Source organism: Rhipicephalus sanguineus, chromosome 10 (genome assembly GCF_013339695.2).
Source record: "Rhipicephalus sanguineus isolate Rsan-2018 chromosome 10, BIME_Rsan_1.4, whole genome shotgun sequence".
Classification (NCBI taxonomy): domain Eukaryota; kingdom Metazoa; phylum Arthropoda; class Arachnida; order Ixodida; family Ixodidae; genus Rhipicephalus; species Rhipicephalus sanguineus.
Window position 1 is genome coordinate 110,194,824 of NC_051185.1, and position 26,962 is coordinate 110,221,785.

The window sequence follows — 26,962 nt, forward strand, 5'->3', positions numbered from 1 at the left end:
ATGCAGACTTTCACCAACGGACAGTGCCTGAGGTCGTCGCCACCATGGAAGAGGTTCCACCATCAGTGAGCTACCACGACAAAGTAAGCCACGATGATACTTCTCCTTGCTTGGGATTAAGTAACAGTGACATCAAGCAAGCAACTAACATTTCTCAAGAATATGATTTGGGAGAGTTTATAGACAAAGCTAAACTCGCGGGCATCCCAGACAATTTGAAGTTACGCCTTCTGATTAATCCATGGTCGTCAAATGCTATATGACTAACAAAGATGTAACACCTGGCAAGAGGACTTTTCGCTACCAATGGCTGGCAGATTACGCCCCTTGGCTTGCGTACTCAGCGACACTGAAAGGCGCCCTTTGTCGTTTCTGCGTCACCTTTCCTCCAAATGTTCATCGGGGTACTCAAGGTAGCTTTATCGTGCGCACTTTCAGTAACTACAGAAAAATGCACGAGGAGTGCAGGGATCATGGGAAATCCCAATGGCACCAGGAAGCAATGGCCGCCTCACAGTACTTTATGGGTGTGATGTCAGGCAAGAAATTACTCGTTGTACAGCAGCTAAACAAAGCCCTGCACGAGCAAGTTGAAAGGAACCGCCAGAAACTATTTCCGATCATTTCCACCATTATATTTTGTGCAACGCATGACTTGCCAGTATGCGGGAAGCAGTCTGACAGTGGAGTTTTCAATGATCTCCTTGACTTTCGGGTAGAAGCAGGAGATACCCGGCTTCAAGAACACTTTGCATCTTCTCCTGGTAATGCAAAGTACACTTCCGCCCGAGTCCAGAACGAGATCATCACAATCTGTGGCGACATCCTGAGGGAGGAAATAGTGGCTGAAGTTAACACAGCATTTGCTTTTTCCGTCCTTGCGGACGAAACTCCAGATATTGCAGGAACAGAGCAGATGTGTATAGGCATTCGCTTCGTTGACAAGAGAGCAAAGGATGCCTGCGTTCGAGAGCATTTTATGGGATTTGTAGAGTTGAATCAGCTGAACTCAGCTTGCATCGCCGCCTCAATCTTGAAGTTTTTAAAGGAAGGATACTGGGCTGATTCTTTCGAACCTCGTTGGACAGGGGTATGATGGATGCTCCACAATGGCTGGAAGAGAAGCGGGAGTTAACAGAATAATACAGAAAGAGCTCCCAAAGGCATTATTTTTCTACTGCGCAAGCTACAAACTGAATCTCGTGATCAACGATTTGAACGAAGACTCTGAAATTCGCAACACAATAGGGATCATCAAGCAAACCATAAACTGCTTCCGTGAGAGCGTACTTCGAAGGAAATTGGTGCCCAACATTCCGATGCTGTGTGAAAGAAGGTAGTCTGCAAAATACAAGTCAATTATGTAACCGACGCTGGGCCTGAGTCATGCTATAGGAACAGACGAACCGAGACACGATCGACCACACGACGCTGCGGCACCTGGAGCGTCTCAGATGCAAGTGCCGGTTTATTATTAGAGCACTCGGAAGGGGACGCAGCCCAAGGTTGCCAGACAACTATGTAATGTCCGCTGCACCTCCCTTTCTTGGCGAAGATGCATTGGTCAACACTGCATCTCGAAGATCTGCTTGAACTGCTTGTCGTAAGACAGGAACTTCGTTGGACGACGTGTTCTCATAGATCTCCGAAGAGGCTGTGTGTCGGAAGCGCTTTCTGCCGGGGTGGTTGGCTCTGCTGGGTGAGTCACAGGAGCAGATGAACCAGCACTGTCGTTGTAATCCTGGTCAGGCGTTTGAGGCACTTCCGAATTACAGGGTAGCTGCACATCTCTTGTCATCCCATCATCGGGTAGGCTGCTAAAACTAAAGGCTTCCGACGTGGGGCGAAGATGCTGTCTATTTCGCCGGTATTCCTTACGGTCTTCAGTGAGTACTCTGTAGGAACGAGGTGCAACCTGGTCGAGCACCGTTGCTTTTCGTGACCATCCCTTCTCATCCCTCAGGCGAACGATGTCACCTGGCTGAAGGCTTGAAAGCGTTCCCTTTGGTTCATCGCGTTGAGGGCGCTTTGTGACCTTTCGGCTGCGAAGTGGATTAAAGTCGGGAAGACCAGACCTGAGGCGGCGATTCATTAGCAGTTCACTAGGGGAGCTACCGCATTCTAGAGGACTTGTGCGATAATTCAGAAGGCCTTGATAAAAGTCACCTCCTGAATGGTGGGTCTTCTTTAGGATATGTTTCACCACTTGCACGCCTTTTTCCGCGAGTCCATTTGAACGCGGAAAGCGAGGACTCGACGTGATATGCTTGAAGTCATATGACGCTGCGAAGCGGGCAAACTCTCTTGATGTAAACTGTGGCCCATTGTCGCTGAGAACTTCCAGTGGTACCCCATGCCTAGCAAAAATGGACGACATTTTGCGTATAACTTCTTGTGCTGAAGTACTCTGTAGCTCTTCAACCTCCGGATAATTGGAGTACGCGTCGTAGAGCACCAGGTACGTTTTACCTCCATATTGACATAGATCTGCTCCAACGCGAATCCATGGAGAATGGGGGATTTCTCTCATCAAGAACGATTCCTCAGGTTGAGCATATGCATTGATCTTGCAAGTCTCACATCTGCTGATCATGTTCTTTATGTCATGAGTCATTCCTGGCCAGAACATCAAAAGCCTCGCCTTCGCAAGCGATTTGTTTATGCCTAAGTGGCCTTCATGCAGGCGACTCAGCATTTCTGTTCGTAATGACCGTGGTATGACCACTTTGGCTCCCTTGAATAACAGCTTTCCAATGACCGACAATTCTGAGCGGTACGCTTTGTACGGACCCGTAAGCGGTTGTTCATGCTCAGATTGAATTACTTTGATCACATCTGAGAGAATTGGATCTTTTGCTGTCTCTTCGACCAGTCTCGCGCTTGTTTTATCACTGACCAGACTGGACCGGACCGATACTGCATGTACCTCCACATCGCTATCTTCGTCCTCTGTTACATTGCAGTAGGGAGTTGGAGCCCTGGATAGCGTGTCTGGCAGGACTAGAAGTTTACCCGGAACATAGGCAAACTGGTATTCATATCTCATCAGTCGGAGGAACAGGCGTTGTAGTCGAGGAGGCATGTCGCCAATACATTTTCTTGATATCGAAATCAACGGCTGATGATCCGTTTCTATGAGCACCTTTCGGCCATATATAAATTCGTGAAACTTTTCACAGCCGTAGACAACGCCTAACGCCTCCTTTTCAATTTGTGAGTATCGTTTTTCGCATTCTGTGAGGCGTCTGGAGCTATATGCTACTGGTCGCCAATCTAAACCATGCCTCTGGAAGAATGCTGCGCCAAGCCCGAATCCTGAGGCGTCAGTAGAGACTTTACATTCTCTTTTGGGATCGTAGACTGCAAGCACAGGTGAGCTAGTTATAGCCTCCTTTATGGCTTCTAACTCTTTTGTATGCTCGGGTCCCCATGCGAAATCTCTATCGTGCTTTAACAGTTCACGGAGAAGAGTAGTCCTGTCTGAGAGATGTGGCACGTATTTTCCGAAATACGTAACCATGCCTAGGACGCGCTGAAGCTCTTGTTTTGTACTTGGCTCAGGCATTTGCAAGACGCTGCTGATGAGTTCGGGCGATGGCTGTATGCCTTTCTCACTGATCTTATCGCCCAGAAAAACTATTTCTTTCATGCCCATTTCACACTTTTCAGCGTTTAACGTGACACCATGTTTCTGAGCCGCGTCCAGCGCAGCCCTCAAACGCTCTTCATGCTCTTTTTCATTCGAGCCCCATATGAGCACATCATCGACGTATACTCTGACACCCGAGAGGCCATCAAATACTTGTGACATGGCCTTCTGGTACACCTCTGGTGCAGACGCTAAACCGAATGGCATGCGAAGAAATCTGAAACGCCCGAATGGCGTGCTGAATGTACAAATGCGAGAGCTCTCTTCGTCTAACGGAATCTGATAGAAACCAGAGTTGGCGTCTAATCTTGAGAAGATAAGCGCGCCTGTCAGCTCGGCTTCAATTTCTTCCCGCTTCGGCATTTCAAAATGCTCACGCTTGAGGCATTCATTAATGTTCCGTGGATCCATACAAATTCTCAGAGCGCCACTTTTTTTCCGAACTATAACCAAGGGACTCACCCATTCAGTTGGTTCATCAACCCGTGCGATGATGCCTGCGTCGCTCATACGCTGCAACTCATCCTTCAGTGGTTGCTTGAGGAGGTGGGGCACTCGACGCGGGTGTTGAATAACTGGACGCGTTCCTTGTCGAAGCACGATCTTATACGGCGTTCGAACGCATCCCAAGCCGCGAAACAAGTTCGGGTAGTCTTTCATGACGCGTTCCCGAAGCGTTGCCTGTCCCGGTCCAACATGAGACAGCACTGCCGATACCTCCGCGGTGCGACGCACGAGGTCAAAGTCCTCAGACGCAGCAAGTCCGAGTAGGGCACATCTTTTTAACACCACAAAAAATTTCAGGCTCACAGTCTTGCCTTGGTAAGTAACTGGCATCACTACTGTTCCAAGATGCTTGATGGCTTGACCGCTGTAACTGCGTAGCGTCGCCTTGCTCTCCTGTAGCTCGTACTTGTGGGCTCCGAAATTCTTGAGCCAACGCACAGGAATTAAGTTTACCTGTGATCCTGTGTCTACTTTGAGCTTCAGTTTGCTGTTTTCCACGGTTGCGTTTATAATCCATTCCGAGCTCTTGCTGGCACAAACTTGCAAGATTTCATACTGCGCGTTCGACGAGTTGCTGCGCGTCTCTTCCACATCGTCGACCATTTTCTTCGTTCTGCAGGCCGCTGCAAAATGATTCTTCCGGCCACACTTTCTGCATCGTTGACCGTACGCCGGGCATTTTTTCGGTTCATGCCACCTCTTGCACTTGTAGCAGGCTCTTTTTTGGTTCGGCGTCTTGTCCTTGCTTGACACTTTTTCTTTGCTGATGGCTTCAACAGCTTTTGCTTCCGGAGATTGCCACACTCTTTTCTGATTTGCTGCTATTTCTGTGGATTGTGCTGCTTTAATGGCACTTTCCAGCGATAGCGAGTCTTCTCTGAGTAGGCGCTCTCGAAGCTGGTCGTCAGCTGTTCCGAACACAATTTGATCCCGTATCATGGATTCCCGCAAAGATCCGAACTTGCAACTCTGTGCTTTTAACTGCAGGTCTCTCAAGAAGGTTTCAAAAGGTTCGCCATCCGCCTGGACGCGCTTCCGAAACAAGTACCGTTCGAAAGTCTCATTCGTGCGAGGCTGACAGTAGCTTTCAAACTTTTGAAGAAGCGCGTCATAGCTCTCCTTTTCTGTCGTCGTGCAACCAAAGGTGTCGAATACTTCGATAGCTTCTGGCCCTGCGACATGGAGTAGCAACGCCGCTTTCTGCTTCTGACTGCGTTCCTTCTCGCTTTCCGTGGCTTCGAGGTAGAGTTCAAAACGCTGACGAAACTTACGCCAGTTTTCAGCGATGTTCCCGGAAAATACGAGATGGTCCGGCGGGCGTAGTCCTTCCATGGCTTGAAGACGCGTTTAGACCGTGCACTTCTGACACCATGTAACCGACGCTGGGCCTAAGCCATGCTATAGGAACAGACGAACCGAGACACGAGAGACCACACGACGCTGCGGCACCTGGAGCGTCTCAGATGCAAGTGCCGGTTTATTATTAGAGCACTCGGAAGGGGACGCAGCCCAAGGTTGCCAGACAACTATGTAATGTCCGCTGCAAATTAGGATCTTCTCTCAACATTACGTGGCCATAGTTGAAGCCCTCGAGGAGCTCGCATCAATGGAATCAACCTCGAATGCTGCAACTAGGCAACGAGCTCACATCCTCTACTGTGCAACGACAAGCTCATCTTTCATTGTCTGCTTGCACATCGTAGTGAAGTACAGCGCACGACTGGAACCTGTTACGAACGTTCTGCAGAGTGTAACCATGAACTTTCATCCTGTACACGACTACATCACTGAGCTGCAGAATATATTTCGCGACCACCGGACTAACGCTGAAGAGCAGTTTTCTGACATCATGAGAACAGCATGTGAGGCAGCCAATTGCTTGAACATAGTGACATCTGTGCCAAGGCAAGCCTCTCGTCAGACCCACCGAGACAACTACGGGATTTTTCATGTTTCTAGCTTTGTGCCAAAATTAACATGTTGAGAGCGGTGCTATGTTTACGCATTCTGCTTATTACGTTTAGTTATTTGTTCATTAACAAAATCAAATGTATTTTCCAATCCAATGATTCGTTGTTTCCATTTTTTTTTTCGCACGTGCGTAACTCAGACCATAAATAGTCCCTTTTTAGTGCTAACCTTCCAATCACACCCACCCCCCAACCAGCGGTTGCCCCCCCCTGAAAAAAGTTCTGCGGACGCCCTTGCACATGACATGCATTTCGCTAAAGCGCCAGTCGAACACGATCCTCACCTACTTCCCGAAAAAGAGTCCGTGTTCAGATTCAAGAGATGCAGCGACAACACGGGGATGCCGGATTGCGGCCAAAAAGGAGGCGATGACCATGGGCGTCCGGAGGGGGGTGCAAGGGGGGGCGGCTGCCCCCCCCCCCTGGAATTTCGGATAATATCTATCTATGCAGTAGCAATAAGCTGCACACGTTCGTTAGCACACAAAAGGTCCGCATATCCGTGTGAAACGACCTTCAGGATTGCCAGCCAACTTTGCACGTTATTACATATTATTGACTAGCCTTGCCGGTCAAGTCACGGTAGTGAATCACCCGCCCGGAAAAATTTCTGCGGACGCCCTTGGCGATGACTCAGCACTTCTTGCCTTCAGATGCGTCGGTCGATCAGTCACTTATCACTGAGGATACTTCAGTCGCAGAACCTGTGCACCCGAATGACATGGCAAAACGGTAAGCCTGGCTACAGTGCTAGCTGCATTGAGCTGCACGAATATACTGTTTATAATCTATGCCACAAAGCTTACAGTAAATATTTACGATGCACTTTCAGATTTGTAGTTTGGCGAGGCTTGAAGGAAGTATAATATAGGATGTTCTGCTCACATTGTGCACAACATTCTCAGTTGCAGAGTTCTTTAATTGCTAAAGTTGCCAATGGGGCTTGTTTGTATGACATTTCCTGATTACTGTGGTAATCGGGCACAAGACACAATAAATGGGACACAAGAAAGGCACACGGCGCCGGGTGTCCTCGTGTGCCTTTCTTGCGTCCCATTTGTTTGCGCTAACATGGTAATAATTTTTATAACAGCAATGCGCGACCGCCAGCAGCCCGGCACGTCAGCACCCTTATCACTACCTGGAGCTGAAAAACTAGCAAAAATAAGTATTTGCCAGGCATCTTTGTTGGAACTATATTACGCGTTGGTTTATTCAATTTGCCATTTATTTTCTTCGTGCGCTGCTTCACTGAACAGTTTCTTGGCCCTCTCAAGTTTTTCGAGATCTTGCTGTAAAACGCTGAAAGATCATCATCATCATCCCATTTGATATTATTATTATTATTATTATTATTATTATTATTATTATTATTATTATTATTATTATTATTCCTATTATTATTATTATTATTATTATTATTATTATTATTATTATTATTATTATTATTATTATTATTATTATTAGCAGTAGTAGTAGTATTGTTATTACTATTTCGTATCTCATATTTTCTTTGTCGTTGCAATCCTCCAGCCTAAACAACGAAATGGCGTATTATGCAATGTGCCTGCACTCCCACCCCCCCATCCCACACTCCTATAGGCTTCTCAGAATTTCAACCCCCCCCCCCTGAGAGAATACCTGGGTGCGCTACTGGCTTTTTGGCCTCCTCTTGCTAATTGCGAGGCTTGATGAACTTGAGCATCAGTGGAACGTCGTACAGAGCAAAGTCGCTCCCTGTTTTCTTTGGACTCTTATCATCCTGCATTTAAAGTCGCGGCTAGGAAAAACAAATAACAGAATCAATTATCGGCAAGTCTGGGAACATGCGAATATCAAGAATTGCAAGAATACAGTGGATATTACAGCGAAAGAAGGAAGTAGATGAGAATAGCGTCTTTAAAAAAATACGCTACCGGGGCTGTGAGCGTACAACAACCTACCGGGGTTGCTCGGCGCCGACGGTGGCGTCGGCGCCAGCCGACCGTAGCAGCCGAGGCCGACGCGTGGAATAGACCTTGATGATAATGATGATATGTGGCTTTGTAGCCATGGATGAAAGAATCCAGTGCACAGGCCATTTATTTGTGGCCGGCCCTACTGCGACCCTCGTGAAAATAGCGCTTCGTTATTCTGACCCGGGTCAAAGGATTTGTGAAAGATTGTGGCTTTTCGTTGAAAGTTTACATCGCCGGTTCAGGCAACCTGTGGGCGCTTGGGCATGTCGACATGTTTTCTTGCGTATTTGTGATCGGCGGGGTGTTTGTGTGGTAGGCGCGGACGTTGTGATTGTGCTCGTCGTTTGCCAGTGTGCTTTTGGAACGTGAATAGTTGGACTGTGTTCGCATCAGTGCGTTTGGAACCGGTACTGTGGTTCGCCGGAGCTTGCGTGGTCAGTACGATGTCTAGGGCTCTCATGAACCTGTTTCGGTGTTGTAGTGTGGTAGTCCGTAGTTGTGCACATTTCTAGGGAAGTTTGTTTTGTGCTTTGCACGGCCGTTCTTACCCGCTCGGAAACCTGCTTCGCGTTGTGCTTTTGCGCATATTCGTCGAAAGCTTAATTTTATAGGCGTAAAATGGCATCGAACTCGCCGTGGCTTAGCTGTTAAATGCACGGTACTTGAACCACTTCGTCGTTCAGAAAAGCCACTGACCAGCCTCGATTTCATAGTACGGGCATCACACGATGTAATTTCGATGTCGATCCAGTCCAAGTTTCCTAATCGCGATTTACTTATTTGCGCTAGATGCGGATGCGAATCAATCACAGTCCAGAATTTATGTGACACCCGTATTGGTTACCGCATGCGCAAGCCTCACTATTCGCATCCACGGCTACACGATCGATAGGTCTATGTGACAAAACGTTCGACTTCGTCACCATCACGTTGCTCGTAAGAGCATGCGGCTCGAACCCCACGGGTTCTACGCACGGAGCAACGTGCGGTAGCGGGCTAGTTGGTATTCCATACTTAAAACTGCTCAGCGCGAATATAGACACAGCAACGCAGGTGAGGCGAGGACTAGCGCTGACATCCAACTGAAATTTATCACAACTCTCAAATATATTGCCTGCACCCAAGATTAAAACATGCTTATGCTAAAAAAAAAAAGAGGTCACGCATGAAAGCACAGTGAGACCGTAAAAAAAACAACAAAGGCGGTACAGCACATGCTAATGAATCCAGATAAGCCAGTTCTTTATCAGATAAGAATAATGAAGGTTGCTGGTGCCATCATGAGGGTGAGCCACAAGAACTCGTGTTTTCTCGAACAGAGGTTGGCAACCATATTTCTTATAATGATAAGCCATAAAAACGTCTCTATCCATAACGTTGCTACCCACATTTTTTTACTTTTTGCCACTGTAATCATATGCTTAGGAACCTGCCTGTTTGACCAAAGCACCGAATAAGCAATCTCAGTTATGTGTTTCAACTAGAGCCGTAGAAGGACCTTCGAGCCATTGCCAAGTTATGCACCGTAAAAAGTTTGTTGACTGCGTAATAGGCGTCGTTTACAGCGTGTTCTTGTCCTGTGAACACAAATATGTTGGTCAAAGAGGTAGATGCCGAAATATGCCATTACAGAACCATTTTCAAAAAGTAAAAAACGTCGTGAAAATAGCGCTTCGTTGTTTTGACCGGGTCAAAATAAGGAAACGCTATTTTCACCCAACTTGGCTTGGATCCGTGAAAGATCGTGGCTTTTCGTTGAAAGTTTACATCGCCGGTTCAGGCAACCTGTGGGCGCTTGGGCGGCTTGGGCATGCGCTTGGGCATGTTTTCTTGCGTGTTTGTCATCGGCGCGGTGTTTGTGTGGTGGGCGCGGACGCTGTGATTGTGCTTGTCGTTGCCAGTGTGCTTTTTGAACGTGAATAGTTGGATTGTGTTCGCATCAGTGCGTTTGGAACCGGTACTGTGGTTCGCCTGAGCTTTCGTGGTCACTACGATGTCTAGGGCTCTCATGAACCTGTTTCGATGTTCTTTGCGATTCATATTTGATCTATGTTCGTGCGGTACGTGGACGGTGGTAGTATTGTGGTGGTCCGTAGTTGTGCACATTTCTGGGGAAGTTTGTTTTGTGCTTTGCACGGCCATTCTTACCCGCTCGGCAACCTGTTTCGCGTAATTTTATGGAACTGTCTACGGTGCCGGCAGCCGGCAGAGCAGGCTGCACGGGATAATGCCGGCACTTCGTCTCGATTGGCTGGCTGCAGTCATGTGACCAAACTGCCGGTATTTCTGCTTTAGTGGGGTAGTGCCGGCACAGCAGATCATGGCATTGTGCATGATGCCCGTGTCACTGAGGCGCTTTGCCTGGCTTCGAGAGGTTTAGTACATTTTCCTGTTGCTCAGTGAAGGCCCTCTGCGCCCTTCGGGCGCGGAAAACTAATCTTGGCTTCGCCAAGATTAGTTTTCCCAAGATTAGTGCGGCCACTTCGCTAACGCTCAATGGCCGGTTGGCAGGGTCTCCGTCACGCGCTCTTTAGCCCGCGCACCTGCCCCTTCGGGGCAGGCGCCCGTCCGTGCCAGCGTCCGTGGTGTGCCCGTGTCACTGGGGCGCACGTGACACGCTAGACACTGCCAAAGCAGAAATACCGGCAGTTCGGTCACATGACTGCAGCCAGCCAATTGAGACGAAGTGCCGGCAGTATCCCGTGGAGCCTGCTCTGCCGGCTGCCGGCACCTTTGTCAGTTCCTAATTTTGTAGGCGTAATGGCATCGAACTCGCCGTGGCTGAGCTGTTAAATGCACGGTACTTAAACCACTTCGTCGTTCAGAAAAGCCGTTGACCAGCCTCGATTTCATAGTACGGGCATCACACGATGTAATTTCGATGTCGATCCAGTCCAAGTTTTCTAATCGCGATTTACTTATTTGCGCTAGATGCGGAGGCAAGTCAATCACGGTCCAGAATTTCGATTTCAACAGAAAGTGCCTATGTGACACCCGTATTGGTCACCGCATGCGCAAGCCTCACTATTCGCATCCACGGCTACACGACTGATAGTTCTATGTGACAAAACATTCGACTTCGTCACCATCACGTTGCTCGTAAGAGCATGCGGCTCGCACCCCACGGGTTCTACGCACGGAGCAACGTGTGGTAGCGGGCTAGTTGGTATTCCATACTTAAAACTGCTCAGCGCGAAAGTAGACACAGCAATGCAGGTGAGACGAGGACTAGCGCTGATATCCAACTGAAATTTATCACAACTCACAAATATATTGCCTACACCCAAGATTAAAACAACATGCTTATGCTATAGCATAAGCATGTTGTTTAGCATAAGCATGTTTATGAAAAAAAAAAGAGGTCAAGCATCAAAGCACAGTGAGACCGTAAAAAAAAAACAAGAAAGCCGGTACAGCACATGCTAAATGAATCCAGATAAGCCAGTCCTTTATCAGATAAGAATAATGAAGGTTGCTGGTGCCATCATGAGGGTGAGCCACAAGAACTCACGAGTGTTTTCTTGAACAGAGGTTGGCAACCATATTTCTAATAATGAGAAGCCATAAAAACGTCTCTATCCATAACGTCGCTACCCACATTTTTTTACTTTTTGCCACTGCAATCACATGCTTAGGAACCTGCCTGTTTGACCAAAGCACCGAATAAGCAATCTCAGTAATGCGTTCGAACTAGAGTCGTAGAAGGACCTTCGAGCCATTGCCAAGTTATGCACCGTAAAAAGTTTGTTGACTGCGTAATAGGCGTCGTTTACAGCGTGCCTTTGTCCTGTGAACACAGCTACGTTGGTCAAAGAGGTAGATGCCTAAATATACCATTACAGAAACATTGTCAAAAAGTAAAAAATGTGGTAGGGATGGTTCTTTGGCTTCTCATTGTTCAGAATGTAGTTGCCAGTCTCTGTTTGAGAAAACAAGCTCTTGCAGCTCACCTTCATAATGGCATTGAGGTTGTAAGAATAGCTAAAGGAAGCAGTGTCAGTAAACCTTCAATATTCCTATCTGATAAAGAACTCGCTTACCTGGATTCATTTTCATGTGGCATTCCGCCCTTAGTTGTTTTTTTAGTTTCACTGCACTATCATCCTTCACTTCTTGTTATTTGTTTCTAGCATAAGCATGTTGTTCTTATCTTGGGTGTAGGCTATATATTGTGTTGTGTTAAATTTCAGTTGGAAGTCTGCGCTTGTCCTCGTGTCACCTGTGTTGCTTATCAACTGTCATGCTGAGCAGTTTTAAGTCTGCACATGGATGCATTTTATACATGTTAAAATGGACAGCACGAAAAAAAGAGAACACAAGAAGAAGGAATACACGCCACAGCACCATCTTGCAACCAACTTTATAAGAAAGCCCACCATTAGAAGCAAACCAGGAGTCTCAAACTCGCCTGAGCTAGCGGGCCGCAATCACAAAATTTAGTCCTGCGAAGGCCGGGCCAGTGCAGACATTTATTAACACAGACAATAAACACCGCTCTTCATAATAGCCAACTAGTGGCAGTTATTTTTCTTGATTTAAAAAAGGCTTTCCACACCGTCGATCATGGCATCTCACTCAATAAGTTAAGTGCTTACGGGTTTTGCAACAGTGAACTTGTTTATTTTTCCAGTTATTTTGATAATCGAAATCAAATCATACATATAAACAACATAACATCATACCCTCAGCATCTTATTACAAGAGTATGCAGGGTTCAGTACTTAGTCCCCTGTTTTTCACAGTTTATATAAATGACTTGCCCCAAACTTTACAATTCGCTCATATATCAATGTACGCTGATGACACCGCTTTGATAATTACAGGTGACAACATCAAGGAACTAGAGGAAGAAGCCCAAATCGAGCTTGCTATTGTTTCCGAATGGTTCGTTGCCACTAAACTAACCATTAATACTACAAAAACTAAATATACCGCTTTCCACTCACGTTCAAAAATTATCTGTAATGATTGTGTCTCACTGCATATAAATCAATGCCCACTCAAACGCACTTACCGATATATCTATCTTGGCGTTATTCTCGATCACCATCTAAATTGGCAGCGTCACATGGAAGCTCTTTGTTCAAAGTTGGCATGTGGTTGTTTTGGTCTTTCAGGCACGGGAACATTTTCCAAGAAACATTCTCCGCATCTTGTTTTTTTCATTTTTCCAATCTCACCTAACGTACTGTATTGAGTCATGGGCATGGACATTCAATGCGTACCTAGAAGCTGTTCAACGTCTACAGAAACAAGCCATCCGATCTATTAATTTCTCGCGGGGAAGTGAAGCAAGTAAACCAATTTTTGCTAAACTACAAATCATACCATTCCATTTCTTAGGCAAAATAAGTATGGCGAAGTGCATTAGTAGTATAATTAAGGACAACTATCCCTTGAACATACCAATATTGCGTGTGCCCAATCGTCCAACAAGAAACAAAAAAATTGGCAGCTTTAATATACCATTGGCTAGAAATTTATATGGCTAGACACTAGTGGAAGCTATTGGTATAAAAATATAGAACGACGTACCACTTGAGGGAAAACAAAGCAAGAACGTTTCACTCTGGTTTAAAAAAGTAATTCTACAGCAGATGTCATTCGGGCATGTATAGACACTTATGTCACGTGCGCAACCTGTAGATACATACATACATATTTTTTTTCTTGCTTTTTCCCTCTGTCAATGTTATGCTTACCACACTTAGGTTAAAAATGACATGTCTCCTTGTTCTATACTATATATTCTGTCTGTTATATTTTTGTTTTGTTTTTTTTTCCTTTTTTTTGCTGCTATTGCTAATTTTTCGTATTGTCATTGACGATCGAAACTATCAATTACATGTCTGTAAATTTACATTTCAGTAATTACATGTCTGTAAATGGCCCCAATACTAGCCTTCGGCTAAGGGACCATGCAGTGTTTCCAATCGATCTGTATTTACTTCATGTCAATAAACTTCAACACCTCATTTGGAGGGGGGGGAGGCAAAATGTCAAGTATTGTCACTTAAAAGAAAGCCTTTTCCCATATCTCATATATGGGTCATTTCTGAAGGAGATTTGTCATCAAGATTCGAGAAAGATGACGATATCGACTTTCAGAATGGCTAAAACTACAAAATAAAAAGTTTTTACTCCACGTTTTTGTTTTGTCTGCATGGAGTGCTCTAGGAACAAATGCTTGAGACCAGTCACGTCTGTGTAGCTTACCCAAACAAAGCGTTATCAGGTGCAACAGGCGAGAAAATTGTGTGAGTACCATTTAGCAAAGTCACACAACTTTCTTCCTTGCGAAGTACAAAATAACTGCTGAAGTTGTAAACACGCTGGCTTGATGCCTCGCAAAGCTTAGCTGTGATGAGAGAAGAAATGTCCGCATTAGCTTCTCGTGCAGAGACGATCCTCGCGGTCAAACACAGGTGCTCATCAGTCATCCTCAACCAGAGAGATGACTTTTTAGTTAGGGTAAAATATCAAGGTAGCTATTTGCGCGAGTTGGTCGAACTTCATCATAAAACAGCACACACACACAAATACAAAAGAAGGAAGCACTCGTGTCATCAGTTCTTCCTTCTTATTTTGTGTGTGAGCTGTTTTATGATGAGGATGAAGACAGTCATGTGCGGGCTGAGTCGCTCAAGGTCCGCGGGACACGTGTTTGAGACCCCTGTGACCAGTGCCCATGTGTTGTTTTCACATCATCCACAGCAGAATTGTGCACCTTCAAAGATTAAAACAAGCTAACAAAAAATTAAGACATATTTGCACTAGTAGTGCCAAGCCAGAAGGAAGTGCGGAACTTGGCGGCCTTCTTTGTTTCTCTTCAGTTTTCACTTTTTTTCCTTCCTCTCTTTATTTAATTTTCTCTCTTCTCTCTGTTTTTCGTCTCATTTTTTCATTAATTTTTTTTCTCTTCGCCTTTCTCTCTCTCTTCTTGAATCTTTCTCCTTCAGCACTTCTCTCTCATTCTTTCTATGCTATGCTTTACTCTCTCTCCTCCTCCTTTCCCTGTTCCTCACTTCCCTTTCCCGCCCCCTTCCTACGCTGTACTATAAAAGGCTATGGTATGCTCTACTAGCATGCCTGGATAGCTGAGTGGTTACGACACTCATCTTCAAATCATTGGTGTGTGGATTCGAATGCTACCTCACCGAGAAACTTCTGTGTCTCGAAATGTCTGGTGTGCTGTGACATGCATGAAGATGATGACATGATGTAAGGTGGGCATTTTGTGAGCTGTAAAAGAAGGGTGGACGCTTGGGCTAGTTAGTATCTCATGATGATAGCTGTAGCACGAATTCAGGACAAGGACGCTCCTCTTTGTGTGCCTTGTGTCGTTTCCTTGAGTTCGCGTTATAGCTATCATCCTGTAAAAGAAATTGTGAGAAAGAGAGAGTGTGTCAACAGCATGACGAAAAAGCAAGATGACAAGCTAGATTCTTCCTTAAGAAAGAAATTATGTCAGCAAAGTGCACGAGCGTTAGCTCAGGCTCATATTCAACCACCTTTGAGGAGGAAATCCCACAGAGTACTAAAGGTGCACGCAAAATAGGAACGTTAGCTCCACCTTATCTCTGCCCGCCAGATTCCTACGAAAAGTATTAGCCCACCAACAAAAAAATAATAATAGATGGCTGATGGTTGCATGCATGATATTCCAACACAAAGAAGGGTGTCTTTAAAATGCACATATTATTTTTTGTTCTGCATGCGTGCCTCCTGATGAGTAGCTCGAGAGTCTCAGTGCTGCATGCTTGGCCCATTTCTACTTCTATTTGCTTTGCACGAGAGTGCTTAATATATGAAATCAATGTATTACAATGACTCAATTCTGAAAGCTGGCTTGCCACATGTATTGAACTGAAAGTAAAAGATATGTGCTTTAATTGTATCGTGCTTCACATATCGCTGCAGGTAGCAGGAGAAGGTTCATTGTCATTTAAAATATGGCAGACACTGTATCTTGCCGCAGCTAGATTTATTGTTGTCCTCTCCGTGAAGAGGTCCCCACAGTACCTAAAAAGCACCCATACTTTTGAAGCCTTACATACTGAGTGCCTTGTTTGGAACTACATTCTTGGTACGGCAAAGGTGCTAAGAAAGCATGTGTTCCTGGAAAAACACCACAAAGTGGCTCGTAACAAGCCTACCTTCAATGTGTCTTTTATTCCATTATTTGTTTACCATGCTACGCAAATCACTGACGCACCTACACTCTTGCCTTCTTGCTGAACGAGCTCGTAAAAACAATAAATTTTGTGATTCGTTCACATTATGTACAAAAAATGTTGATTTCCTCGATCTCATATCTGTCAGCTTCAAAATAGAATGTGACATTCTTGTGTGCCTTAAAATAAACTGCTATTCGTGCCTTAATTTCCTCTATGGTTTTGTTGATGCCAGGGGTGCATGCGTAGTCTGTGTACAGTTCTAGCCATGTTTTATGAAACAGCACAGAAAAACAAACTTTCTTCTGTACGGTAAAAGTACAATGAAACAAGCCCTGGAGGGAGTATGGCCTAGGTGACAAATTGTTAGTGGGGTTTTTTGTATGTTGATCAGAATTATGTGGTTGCATCAACAGAGAAACAGATCAAAACCAGCACCAAGGTGAGGAGCAATACTGCATGCGTTTATGCCCTGCTGAGTATAATTATTTCCTATTGTTATTTATGACTAATCCATTCAATCATTTTTTAGCATGTGTCTATGGCAAGCATCTTCTGATACACAATAGGGCTAAAACATCCTGCGTCTTTGGCTTCAGTCAAGCTCTAGCTTTATTGCAGCCCTGCCTGCTTTACAAAAAAAATATACAGTATCCTGCTTCAAGATGGGGCTGTGCTGCATTTACATGGACTGAATTAAGCCGTGCAGTTTCTTTACCATAAAGAAAAAAATGGGGTGAAAATGACAGACACATGTTTTGTCCTTTGCCTTCTCTCTATTTCATCAACAGCGCTGTTTCATTCCCTCCTAAAAAAGGATGTATTCAGTATTACACCTGCAGCGTGTGCTACCAAGCACATTCCAGACAAGTGTTCCTCAAGCTGTGGGAGTCTTTCATTTCAGAGTCAAGTATAGGAGCAGAATCTCTACATCTGATAAGTATCGCTTCTATAATTGAAAGAAAACTTGAGATACCACTCTTGCCAGAAAGTAAAATGCATGCCAGCACTTCTAAAACTGAAAAGAAAGGACAAAAGTTTCAGAACGCTAGCTATTTGGTAAAAAAAGCCTTAGATACATTTCTGAGAGAAACGGATTTGTAGGAACTGCAAGATTAGTATTGTTTAATTAGTACTGCGGATGATTTTTAATTTGCAGTGCGGTCACATGTCTACATAAAGTGCACATCAGTAAATCTTCACTTGCACAACGAAAGTTGATGCAGAGAAGCCGGCAAAGTTCTCTGTAAATATTGCTTGCGGCTGCAGAAACTACTCACAGCACACCTTGAGTGTGGTCTTTACATCTAGACAGATCTTATGCAAGACATAGTTTATACACGCTGCAAATTAAACAATTAAAGTATTTAACTGTGCTTACAAGGCACACCGGCATTGCTTCACTGCATAATTACTTATGTTACTGTAAAGACCACTTGACAATTATATGTCACTACAATTATAATTTATAATAGTGTAGCTCATTGCATAATTACATTGTTGTTTTCGCTCGGATGTGTAGGGAAGGTGCGAGTGAATGAGTCATCGCAAGGGAGAAATTCAAACAGAGACGGTAATATTGAGAACTTAGATAACCAAATCAATAGCAGTTCTGAATGCCTGATGAGTAACATACAGTTATCAGGCGTCCCACTGGATTGTACTACGACTAGAGACAACGCATGTAAGGTTTCATCATAGTCAGCCTATTTTATGTCCCCTGTAGGGCTTCTTTAATTTAGCTCCAATTAGCTGCGAGAGCCATTGTATGCCTCACAATTTCTTAATTTCGTATCATACCATCCAAACTTCTGACATCCTCTGTTATATATGTTTCCCATCTCCTAATATCCAATCCGTCGCTCTGACTGATCGTCAATTATCCGTCCCCCACATGACTTGACCTGCCCATATCCACTTTTTTTCTCTGAATTTCAGCTAGAATGTCGTCAGCTGCCCCTAGCTGTTTGTTCTCCAGAGTCCACTCTGCTCTCTTGCTAGATATATGTTAATGTTACACCTCTTATCTTCCGTTCCATCACACACTGCGTGGTTCGCAACTTCTTTTTGAGTTTCTTCGTTATCTTCCAAGTAAGCTTGCATAAAGACCTCTGGTGTACTTCCTCGGCCGTGACAGTGCCCTTCTTAGTATACTTCACTGCACAGCAAAAATGCTTCACCTCAACACATTTTGTGTGATTCACCGCATAACATTTTCATCCTCCAGTGAAGCTCAGAAACTTGTCAAGAGACCTATAGGGGCTAGGCTACAGAAAAGCATTTATTAAACATGTGGATCTGGGCTACACATTAACGCTATATATGTTACTTCACAAAAAGTTAAGGGTAGAGCAGGTAGCAACAGTTATGACAGCGAGTCAAAACAAATATGCGAGCATGAAGCATGTATCCAGCAGGATTGATGACACCTCCTCATTGGTTTATTATTCGAAGCATAAAGCTGCGCAAGCCCTCATGTGCGTGATTTCATATGGCATGTGTGTGACTGGCACTTAAACATTCATATGATTTAAATATGCAATGGAGATTTCGAATGGAGTGCAGCTGCAATATGGTTTGATGCCAGAAGGGTTGAATTGAAGTTTTCAGTCATAAAACGAATTTCTCTAGAATGGACCATTTGCAAAAATCTGCAAGGCGGCTTTCCTGCAAGGTTGTTTTCCAATCGAAAATTCTCAATCCCTGACTGCTTTTCTCGCTTATTCTGTTTTTGCTTCTCTACCTCCCCCCCCCCCTTTTTTTTTCTTACGAACGACGGGTGCCTTGTCCACCTAGCGAAGGCTGAGGGTTCGTACGAGGCGGCCCCACAGTAATTGTTGGGGAAAGAGGTCGTTTTGTCGTACTCGCGTGCCTTCACTGGAATTAGGAGCGGTAAAAGTACCATGAGCGAGAAAACCAGTCTGCGACGGAGAGCTTTTGGTTGGAAAACAACCTTGCAGTAAAGCCGCCTTGCAGATTTTTGCAAAAAAACAAGTGTGATCACGACAATTTTGGACTTATGATCTCAGGTACATTAGATATGGAGCACAGCAAAATCACTTAGGGAAAAATTGAACATGAATATGTGAATCTGGACTTATAAAAGGCAAGAATGCTGCTTACATACTGGAAAAGGTTTATCTAATCTTGAGTTATTGTAAATTAGGCAAAAATACTTCAAGATGCTAATGGTGGCTATACCACTCGAGATCAGGAATCCAAGCATTCAGAAGTTTCCAGGATCACATATTTATAAGTTATTAGATTGGCTTAAGTGCATTATTTCTTGTTGATATATAGAAAACAATGGGTTTATAATACTTTTCAAAATTTATATACAAAACAAACATTCGGGGTAGGTCTGGCCCTGAATGCTTAGTAATAACCCCAACAAATTCTGGCAGATAACCAACCCTAACTCATCCCTTGGCATCAGAATTTCTAAGGACTGTGACATTTTATCCCACCTAGACTGTGGCAGTATGTTTAATTCTGTTTGTATGTTTTTACAAGCGAACCTCTCATGCATTTTTTGCATTTGCTGCTCCTGTCATGCCTTCAATGCCTGATGTTATTTTTTCACCAGTGAGAATATCCGCACTAAGTGACAGTCATAATTAAGTTATCCTCATCAGCCAGTGCTGATGAAATCACCTCGAAGGTTTTAAAAAATGTCAATTAAGTACAGATCTCTGCCATGAATCTAAACCTGCTGTTCTCACAACCATCACTACCAGGCACTCTTCCAGACGAGTGGAAAAAGAGCAAGGTAGTTCCAGTCTACAAATCATAGGTAACTGCCAATCGCCCATCGTCCCATATCCATCACTGGTGTCGTTTGCAAAATCATCGAACACATCATATTTTCACGTCATGAATTTTTTGGACAGCAATAGCTTTTTCCATCTGTCACAACATGGCTTTCATAAGGGTCTATGGTGCGACTCCCAACTAGCTTCATTTCTACATGACCTAGCTCTACTCAAATCTTGATAGTAACATTGTAACCGACATATTTTTTTTTTACTTTGCAAACATACATTTGATAAAGTAGCTCATCAACGATCACTAGCTTGCACCCTAATGTCATAATATGGATGAAATAATTTTTTCGTAACCAATCACTATCTGTCATTATTAACAGTACTGCTTCATAATTTCTCCCATAATGCCTTGATTTGCTTGAAAGCTAAACAATGCGTTGTATGCAGCTCCTCGCTGACTGCTTCGCGTTACATCGATTCCTACAATGTGTGTAATCTGCCGGATTTTTCTTTCCTTTATGTTTTTCGCGCTGGTAACGTTATGTCACAGAAAATGCATTAGAACCAACTAGTCTAGCTTTCTTGGTTAATCAGCCTATAACGACGTTCATTATTACAACATGATGCCGATAACACCATTAAGGCGACGCTACCACATGGCTACCAAAAAGCGTTTTTGCGAGCTCTCTTTACGAATCGGTCATTCTGGGGGGCTGCAGCGGAGGGCACTAAATATTGCCGCTTAAGAGTCGCTCACCCATATCTGTCGGTCAGCGTTCGGAAGGGTAAAACTGAGGAAGGCTTCGTAGGAATCTGCCGAGGCGTACAGAGATCGCGTACCATGGTAGACACCCATTACTAGAATATGTCAGGAATCAGGCGGCCGGAGGAATTAATTTCTGGCTACTCATCAGTTTTTGAAACTATACTTAATACTTTAAAACTATACTATAATATCTAAGCTATAGCTATTAATGAGAAATTATGACTTACATTGATCGTAATAAATTCACAAGGTCCCTCATGCATTCGCTTAAAACGACTCGAAGGCGAAGGCCATCTTCTTTTTTTTTCGCATTCGATGTACAGGCGCTTTCACAGAACGCCCCCTGTGCGCCGCCATAATCCCCTATGGGATGTGCTGTCTGCACCTAACGTGGCTTTTGCACTGCCTTCAGGATCGGAGGCCTTGCAAGCTTTCTGCACCTCACCTGGTTTCACACTGCCTCAGTGATCGGTCCACCTAAGGCCAAGCGATCGTGTCAGGTGATGATCGACGTTATCACGTGGCGTCACGGTATGTGACGTCGTCACGTGATTATTTTTCGAATAATTCATGTTGACGCCGACACCGCTGGACGCCGACGGTCAATTTTCGCGTTTGTTGAGGCAACTAAGGCTTTCGCCTTAATAAATACGAGGGGGTATCCAAAAGTAGCCGGAATAGCGCCGCGATGGCCGGAGCGGCGCTATTCCCGCTATCCCGCTATGCGAGCGTCATACAACTCCTTTCAAGTACATTGCAACTGGTGGCTACTCCCACGAAGGTTTTCTATGGGCACAGTGATTTTTTTCGTCAAATCAGTTTCGCGCGCTCGGCGTTTCTTTTCTTTTTTTTTCGTGATGGCCAATTGAAGTGAAGAGCGGGCAGCTGTGAAATTTTGTTTCTTGTTCCGGCAAACTGGCAAATCGGCTACTATTGTGATATTAAACCCTGTTTACAACGACGTTTCGATGGGAAGAACACGAGGGTATGAGCGGTTTTCTCTTTAAGAAAAACATCGTTATCCGTCATAAGAAGTCGGTATAAGACGAAAGTGAACCGCGTCTTCACCGGAGTACAGATGATTGTTTATTGTACATTGATGTATGAGAGCTTGCAAAATGTCTATTGGTGCTTGGCAGCTATAGCACCGTTTGACGTGGATGCACCCATGTTGACGCCTAGTGGCACATCTCCATCCCGAAGACTAACGCCAAAGACAATGATTTACCCTTGTGGTAGCTGAAGTAATTAACAGGGTAACGTATACGCCTACGCTCATGCATATACCACGCAGCACCTCAGTAACGCCAAAGGCAGAGTTCATAGCTTGAGCCGTGAACGTGGGAAGGCGTTCCGTTTCCCGCTGGCGTGTCCCTCGCTGAACGGAAAGCTGAAACTACCGCAGCGCTCACTGTCAGCGCTCGTTAGACGCTGACAGTGACGGCAACATCCCCCCCCCCCCCGCAACCAAGGTCCCTTTGAGAGGGAGAAGGTGTTAGAGATATAAGGCGCGTTTGTGAAGCCTCATTCATGAGCGTCGGTAGCGCAATGGGTAGGGCGCCTGGAACCTATCTTCGCGGACCGAGAGTTCGTGGGTTCGACTCCCTGGTCATCTAAATCAACGAAACTTTCTCTGGTCATTTTCTCTTTGTCATTTGTATTTCACTGGCGTATTTCCGTAACGGAAATACAACAGCAAAATCTTAGTGGACCCCGGTATAAAACGCTTTCGTGTTAAAGTTTTCGTGCAAATTTTTGATGACAAACCTCGTTCTGGACGTCCGTCACTTCACAAACGGACGAAAATATTTTTTAAAAAAGATGGCTGATCCCTCCCGTATAAGAATATAGATATAACACGAAAGTTAAACGTATCGTCACAGAAGCAGTTGATTGTTTGTAGTGCTTTGATATAAGAGAGCTTGTATCATGTCTATTGTGGTTAGCCAGATATAGCACCGCTTGAGGTGAACGCGCCCACGTTGACGCCTAGTGGCACATCTCCGTCCCGACATCTAGCGCCCATGATCACGCTTTAACCCTTGCGGTAAATGACGTTGTTAACGTATACCTGGACACCGCATATTGTGCGCAAGATGACATCAACAAGCGCATAATAAACAATATGATACTTGACATATGCTGTGCTGCCTGCGCCTTGTCAGCAATGCAGCTGTTTGAAGGTAACCGTATCTCACTTATGCTTCGAGTGCTAGGTATTCAATATCCTAGAGAACATGTAGATATAATGCAATGCAAAGTGTTTTGATTGTTGAGACGATGGAACGCCGCATTGTAAACAAGTGCTTTCGGCACTGCTCTGTAATATGTTTGTTTATGGCCAATAAAATTTGTTGTTGGGCTAGTTGGTGCATAGTTAAAATATAAAATGGTGGCGCAAAACGGGTCATGGACGAATACAAGAAGAGACGTATACAAGCGAAGGCTTGTGCGGAGTGCTTGCAAATTGTCTGCCATTTGTTTTGGAGCATCACAGAAAACGAGTGCCGTGCAATACTTGTATTTTGAACGGCATGCTAAATAACTATCAAGTATACTCGTGCAAACTTGCAGCTCCATCCGCGACTTACAAGGAAAGCGCAAAGGGGCCCATATTTTGCACTGCCAAATGGATATTCCCGAACCTGTTGCATCTGTAGGTACATGCATTCGAATAGAAACAAAGATGCTTTCGCCTTACTGCCCATAGTTCTTATGTTTTTGCCGCAGTGGTAAGCGACTTCAAAAAAATCAGATTACATCCGGCATGATCTCTGCAATAGTGTTCGTAGTGTGAACTTTTAGAAGGTTGGTCTGTTGTGTATATCTATTAAATTGATATGGCTATTCTGAGACATGCATGTAACATATGTTATCTCTTATTTTGCAGCAACACTCTCCCATTGGTCACGGCTACGTTAATCTCACGGAAAAAATTCAGGATTGCCGCAAAACGCTAAAAAATTTGAGTGCTGTGTAATGTTTATAAAATAAACATTTTATGAGTATCCAAGGTTCTTTTTTTATCTTGCACTGGAGCCCCAGGCAATAATTAGTCCCATCGGGTTGGATTTTTACTGGGACCAGCTTCAGACCACTAGCCAGTAGTTCATAATGGGACACCATTTGCAACAGGCAACTGGCTCTTATGAGATCTCAATAAGAGCCACTGGCCCCCGCTGGGACCCACTGCCAACTGGTCCCAATTGCAACTGGAAACAACTAGGACCAGATGGCAGGATTCCCAGTGGGGACCAGTTGTCAGTGGGTCCCAGCTGGGGCCAATTCAAGTGGTTTATGGTCGAATTCCCAGTTGAGACCAGTTGCGAGTGGGTCCCAGTTGGGAATTCGGTCCCAGTGGGTCCCAACTGGGACCAGTTGGCAACTGGTCCCAACTGGGAATTTGACCATAAACCAGTTGAACTGGTCCCAGTTGGGAACAGTTATTTCCAGTTTTCACCTGGGTGGTCGTGTAATAGATACAGTGTTACCAATACATTTATAACGAATGTATGGATATAATGAAGCTATTTTCGTGTTAGATGCGACTTCGTTATAATGAGGTATGAGTGTATTATTGAAGAACTGTAAGGTGGTGTCAAGACATTTCGATGAGGCGACGGGCAGCTAGGTTGCATTTACCAGTGCGAATGCCAATTTAGTAGGGGTGTGCGAATATTCAAACTTTCGAATATTTTTCGAATAGTGTTTGCTATTCGATTCGATTCGCACCGGAATTTGACTATTCGAACTATTCAAACTTCCGGAAGATAAATACAGCCAACGTCCGATTTTTCGGACTCTCTACAGACCGCGAAATAGTCCGAAAAATCGGGTTGTCCGAAAAATGAATTCATACTTTTTTATTCCGCTCAAGCAGCCAAATCGCCACAGCCACGTCCGAAATAGCTTTAATGCCTCCCAGTATACTTAGGCATGTTGGTGCGCGCCCAGGCTCTCGTGAATACATTCGGTACCTGCCGCGAACCCCGCATCTGCGTGCCAACCGCCATTTGCAAATTAGCGTCTCGTGATGAGCGCCACTGATACCAGCAAAGCACGGAATAGCGATTACGGCTCTCACGCATGGAGCGTTTGGAAACGATGACGCGGAACGCAAATGACTGTAGCTGAAGAGCGGACGACTCGTCCGGCTTTCTCCGGTGCGATGAGGCGCACACGCACCGTCGAATCTCCGCCGATTCGCAGCATTTGCTGCCGCGTGAAGCCGATCGTTCCTGGTTGTGTGCAGCATATCGCCAACCGAGCTGACGCAGTCACTGCCTGGGCGCTTGCCGTACCGTACGCACGCGTTTGCTGTGGTAGCGTTCGTTCAGATAGGCCTAGTTATGACATGGCCGCTCAGTTCCCGAACGCACACGGGCACAGCGATGGCGAACTGCTTTCGTTCGTGAAGGCAACGCGTCTGTGCGGCGCACTTACCGGTCTCGCACAACGCGGCAGTATGGAGGCAGCATGATAGGCGGCGCGGCGCGTTCGGGTTATACGCGAACCACTGCGCCAGGCCACATGCACTACTGAGCAGTTAGCTGAAGATGCTTATCATAAGGATTGGGCGCGTTTGCCGCCATCACGCCTCCGTGCATTTCCGGTGCTTATCCGTAAAGACATCGCCGCACTGCGCCGTGACAGTGGCCCCTTCAGATTTTTCAATATGCTTCACCCCATCACATTATGGCATTGCGGCAAAGTTGCCTTTCGGACTCGGCCGCAAACATATTGATTTACTAAAGCGCTGTTTCGAACCTACGAGATTATCGATAGACGCGGCGCAGGTGGGGGCTTTAATTAATGCCGTTTTGTACATGAAATATGGGCAGAAAGTCCGAAAAATCGGACGTCGAAGAGTTTCCGCGCCCCAAATTTCAGATGTTCTTATACATTGACGTCTATGGGGCAGATTAGGAACTCAGGACTCGAAGGGAGCGTGCCCTTGTCCGCCACATCAGTTTGGCCTCCACAGAAGTTGAAGGAAGAGGAGGACATAGCGTCTTTTCCTTTCGCATGTAAAGTGTTGTCGACACCACAGTGGTTGCATCAAATCATGTAAATAAATACAATTAAACCTCTGCAGTGCCTCATTCTTGATAAGACAACTAGGAAACATTAGCCCTCCAGCGCTTCACCAACCTAGCCAAAATAAACGCTTTCATGTTGCTGTCTCATAAGAATATGCTTAGGGATCCTCTGCAACTTTTTTTTCTGTAATTTCGCTTCAAAGTATTAAAGAAATATTCGGCAACTATTCGAAAAATATTCGATTCGATTCGCACTCACATTTCATTATTCGAATTCGCTTCGCACTCAAAACATTGCTATTCGCACAGCTCTACAATTAAGCTGTGGTCAGTCACATGACCTCTGTCGATTGGTGGTGCGAATGAAAGGATGCAGGTGAATCAGTGGCAAGCTTTAATTCGAGGGCTCCTCTATGTGCAGCGGTGAGCACTGTTAGGGTGAACACGCGAGCGCGTGGCCGACGGCACTATCTGCGCCGCGTAACAGCGATCGTTGGAAACATTGCACATGCGCAGCATGTGCTTTGCGATACACTCTTTCCACCACGCGCACTGCGTCATAGATATGCTTGTCGGGGATACGCTTGCGTGCGCGTGGTGGAAAGAGTATTTCGTAGAACGCATGATGCGCATGCGCAATGTTTCCACCGATGACCGTTACGCGGCGCCGACAGAGCCGTCGGCCAGGCGCTCGCGTGTTCACCCTAAGAGTGCTCACCGCTGTACAAACACATGCTAGCGGTTCAGTAGGGCCTGGTGGCCTGTTGGTCGACGGCCTGGACACATTGTGCCATGGTGGGCGACGCCCTGCTGATGACGTCTGTCATGTAGAAGTCGCGCAGCGCCAGTAGCTGTGGTCGTATTGGTTGCTGAAGAGACAGCTCAACCGTTGCCGGCCTTAGCGTCGTCGCCGGAAATGAGCAGTTCCTGGCGCTCCCCGTAGCACGTCAGGTGTGGGGCAACCTCGTTCATGCGACCTCGCACCTCGCTCAGGCTGTTGTAGGGCAGAGGCAGTCCCACCGCTTCTGACAGAGCGCGGACAACCTGCAGCATCCGATCACACCTTTCTACCAAATACTTATTTCACATATTATAAAGTAGACTCTCGATAATTCAAACTCGAAGGGACCCCAGC

At 45.3% G+C, this 26,962-nt stretch overlaps 1 protein-coding gene across 3 annotated transcripts in view; it reads right to left on the bottom strand.

Moving 5' to 3' along the window:
- Positions 1 to 26,962, bottom strand: part of LOC119372244 (NADH-ubiquinone oxidoreductase 75 kDa subunit, mitochondrial-like) — a 171,238-nt gene that overhangs the window by 122,355 nt on the left and 21,921 nt on the right. The window contains exon 6 of one of the 3 annotated variants that reach the window (XM_037642717.2): positions 26,546 to 26,871. The exons of the other annotated variants lie outside the window; for them this stretch is intronic. Within the exon in view, the coding sequence (XP_037498645.2) occupies positions 26,710 to 26,871 (162 nt within the window). The 3' untranslated portion in view covers positions 26,546 to 26,709. Of the gene's footprint in view, positions 1 to 26,545; positions 26,872 to 26,962 lie in introns of those variants that run through there. 3 annotated transcript variants of the gene reach the window in all.